At 36.3% G+C, this 3,489-nt stretch overlaps 1 protein-coding gene across 8 annotated transcripts in view; it reads right to left on the reverse strand.

Annotated features, from left to right (window-relative positions):
• Nucleotides 1-3,489, reverse strand: part of LOC102676826 (protein sprint) — a 92,348-nt gene that overhangs the window by 12,970 nt on the left and 75,889 nt on the right. For all 8 annotated transcript variants that reach the window (XM_006616866.2, XM_006616865.2, XM_006616864.2 and 5 more), the window contains exon 4: nucleotides 272-456. In XM_006616866.2, the coding sequence (XP_006616929.1) occupies nucleotides 272-456 (185 nt within the window). The remainder of the gene's footprint in view (nucleotides 1-271; nucleotides 457-3,489) is intronic.

Raw genomic sequence — 3,489 nt, forward strand, 5'->3', positions numbered from 1 at the left:
CAAGTAAGTACGACTTTCACCTCGCTCGGATTCGGTCGACGAGCGTGGATTTTTGCACGCCAAAGAAATAATAATTCGATAACAAATGCCACGCTGCAGATTAGACCACGAACGAATATTTGCCAGTTAATCATCACGATATGATCTCCGTTTCGGATCCTATGAGAAGGGATTAGTGGTAAATAAATGGGAAGGAAGTGGCGATAACGGAGATAGCAGAAGACGGTATCCGGTGGAGTGGAAGAAGTGAACGTAAAGAGAGGCCACTCACCAGCACTGAGAATAGTGGGCGATCAACGAGGGGATGTTGTCGAACCTGTTCTCGCTAGTCTCCAAGCTCAGCTTCCCCTTGTTGGCTTGGATCAGGTAGTGCTCGATGTACGGTCCCTTTCCCGGTGGCAGTCGCACGGACAGGGCCATCGTGTCGCTCTGACTCGACTGCCGGACCACGAAGTTCTATAAATAAAAACAGAGAATTATTAACGTGCCAACTTAAAGCAACTAAAAAGGATTTACACGATTGGCGAATCGAGGAAACGCTTCGAAGAGATTTTTTTATCGGTGCAAAACTAGTATTTCGATATCGGTATAATAATTTTCTTGATCAGTGATAACTTTTTTATAACGATCTTGAAAATTGGATTCGTGTGTGGGAAGAAACTGGAAAAAATTCAAATCTTGGTAACCTAGTTTTTCCCAAGTAACCTTTTTACATTTTACAAGAGATATTTTATCATCGAAAACTTTGGACTCTGTCGAAACAAAATTTCTTTCTTCTCTGAAAGAAAACGCGTTCAAACAACGAATGAAAAAGTGAATCGTTGAAACTTGTTGAAATTCCGATAACTTTTCGAATTGTCACGATTAACACATATCGTTTCTAGAAATTACTATCAATTTAGAATAAAAGAAAACTTATAATAAAACTTATTTAAAATAACTATTTCATAGTTGAAATTTCATTTTACTAGATTTTCCTATTTCACAAATGTTTAAATATATATATGTATGCACGTGTAGTAAATAAAATTGAACTTTCGTGAACTGGTATCCGTGTATATTTATTATACGAGTATTACACATACGGTTGACATAAGGATATACGAGATACAAAAACATACAGTACGTATTGCCGGTAAGTTAGACGAACGAAAAATTTCTGAGATCAACGCCATCTCGCGTTTGGACACTGGAAGCTTCGACTTGCTACTAGCAATACAGGATATGCAAGGAGGTATTCGTGACGTCACAGATAGAGAATAACATTGTGCGAGAAGGACGGAGAAGATATTTAATCTTCTATCGCTCGAAGATGTTAAAATAAAAATCAATCAATTACTAATTTTTTCTTAACAATTTATGCACTTTTAAGATCGCATTTTCAAGCTAGAACTTTACCTAAGTTTTTCGTATCGATTCTAACATGAAATTCTTGTTAATTATTTATTCATTAATGATTGTTATAGGGAATGTTTCGGTCGTAAAATCTCTATTTTGTAATCGAATAACAAAAAATTAATTTATTCATTTAAACAAAAGTATAATTATGAATAAAAGTTATATGTAAATGCACAGAAGGAAATAACGTTTTAAATACATATATTCGTATTTAAAAATAAATTTGACAGTAATGAGAAATTAATGAAAAATGTATTGCATATCAATGGCGGCCGTCCATTGTGACGGATTTAATCGTTAATAAATAATTAAACGAAAAGAATTTCAGATTAAAATCGACACGAGAAATTTGCATAAAGTTTTTGCTTCAAAATGCAAGGTTAAAAGTGCAGAAATTATTAGTAGAAAATTAGTAATTAATTAATTTTCAATTTAACGAAGCGATGGAAAATATTAGGTCAGTGACGTCACGAATACCTCTTTGCATATCCTGTATTACTAGTAACAAATCGAAGTTTCCAGTGTCCAAACACGAGATGGCACTGATCTTATATATTTTTTGATCCTTGCCAATCTTCGTTGGCAGTTGATAAGATTAAAATAAACAACAGGATTTCGACTAATATTTGAAATCATTTGTTTGAGAAATATCGCAAAGAAAACTTACACGCAAATGTTCCATAAAGCATTATGTTTACAAGTTATACGTTTTTATATAAAATGACGAATCGTATCGATAATAATAATTAAAAAATAATATAATTCTATTTAAAGAAAATTATATAAATTCTATAAATCGTTTATGTGTTCACTTATAAAAAAAATCAATAATAATAATCAAAATATTTAAAATCATTTAATTATTATTTGAAATATTTTTCGTTATAGCGAAATATCACAGTGACGTGCAGCAAGTTGAAAATTTTTGAAATTTAAAATAAAATTTCATTTCGAAAATTCGTGTCATCTTTTTCTCATATAATTCTGTTATGAAATATATAAATTTTATTTCGTTGTGCTATAAGGATAGATACATATCCGCACACAAATAATATTTATAACACTCGCAGCTCTAATACACGTTACAAATTATGCTCTTTACTTTCTCGATCGTGCTCGAGTCGATTCCATGGAAACGCAGAGCAAACAAAAAAGAAAGAAAAGAAAAAGGAAAGAGACGTTTATTATTATTATCCACCGGTTTCCTTATTCCGCTCCATAAATTTCAACCGACCAACCAAGTTTCGAGAAAAGAATCACAACTGCTCTCGCTTATAAGAGAGAAAAAGAGAGATAAAAATGAATCGAGACACCGCGTAAAACCGCGACCCATAAAACACATTGCATAATTCCCCGGCATTTCCAGCCGGAAGTCCACGTCCGCGTCGATAGAACGTCGAGTTGTTGTGACATTCGGCAAAGTAATACGAGACAAAGGTCTAGAAGAAAAGAAAGGCAGGAAGAGACCGACTTTCTTTCTTTACCTCGGCTCTGCCCCTTTTTTTCCCCTTGCTCTTTTTTTCTCTTCTCTTTTTACCGGGACAAAAACTCACCTTACAGAGGCACAGTTTATTTTAACCTTTTGGTACTTTTCTTCTCTGTCCTCGTTTCGAGAAAAATGGGATGATCGTCTCCCAGGTCAAAAGTTTTCTTGAAATAGTCGGTATTAAAAAGGGACAAAAAGAAAAGTTAAAAGAAAAGAAAAGAAAAATCACTTCGAACGCACACCGAGCGCTCATCCACTCCACATTTCCATCCATCCACAGTATCGACAGTAGTCGCGATAATTTCAGCTCCCCTCCTCCTCCTCCTCCTCCCTGAATCCTCTTCAATCCCGGGGATGCACCGGCTCGCGCAATCACCATTCCCGCTTCAACATGGCGGGGGTGGTGGTGGTGGTGGTGGTGGCGTCTCGCGTCTATGGAGAAGTAATTGCGAGCCGCATTGTTTTTCGGTCCTGTGCAATTGGTTGACGGCCGCGGGGCCAGTCGGGGGACGATTAACAAAGCTGGAAAACAATGAGCCAGCGGGAAAACAATACCTCGACGATAGCACGGCTCGTTCGCTGCCGTTTCCACTGCCCCCCCTCCC

Source organism: Apis dorsata, unplaced genomic scaffold (assembly GCF_000469605.1).
Source record: "Apis dorsata unplaced genomic scaffold, Apis dorsata 1.3 scaffold_280, whole genome shotgun sequence".
Classification (NCBI taxonomy): domain Eukaryota; kingdom Metazoa; phylum Arthropoda; class Insecta; order Hymenoptera; family Apidae; genus Apis; species Apis dorsata.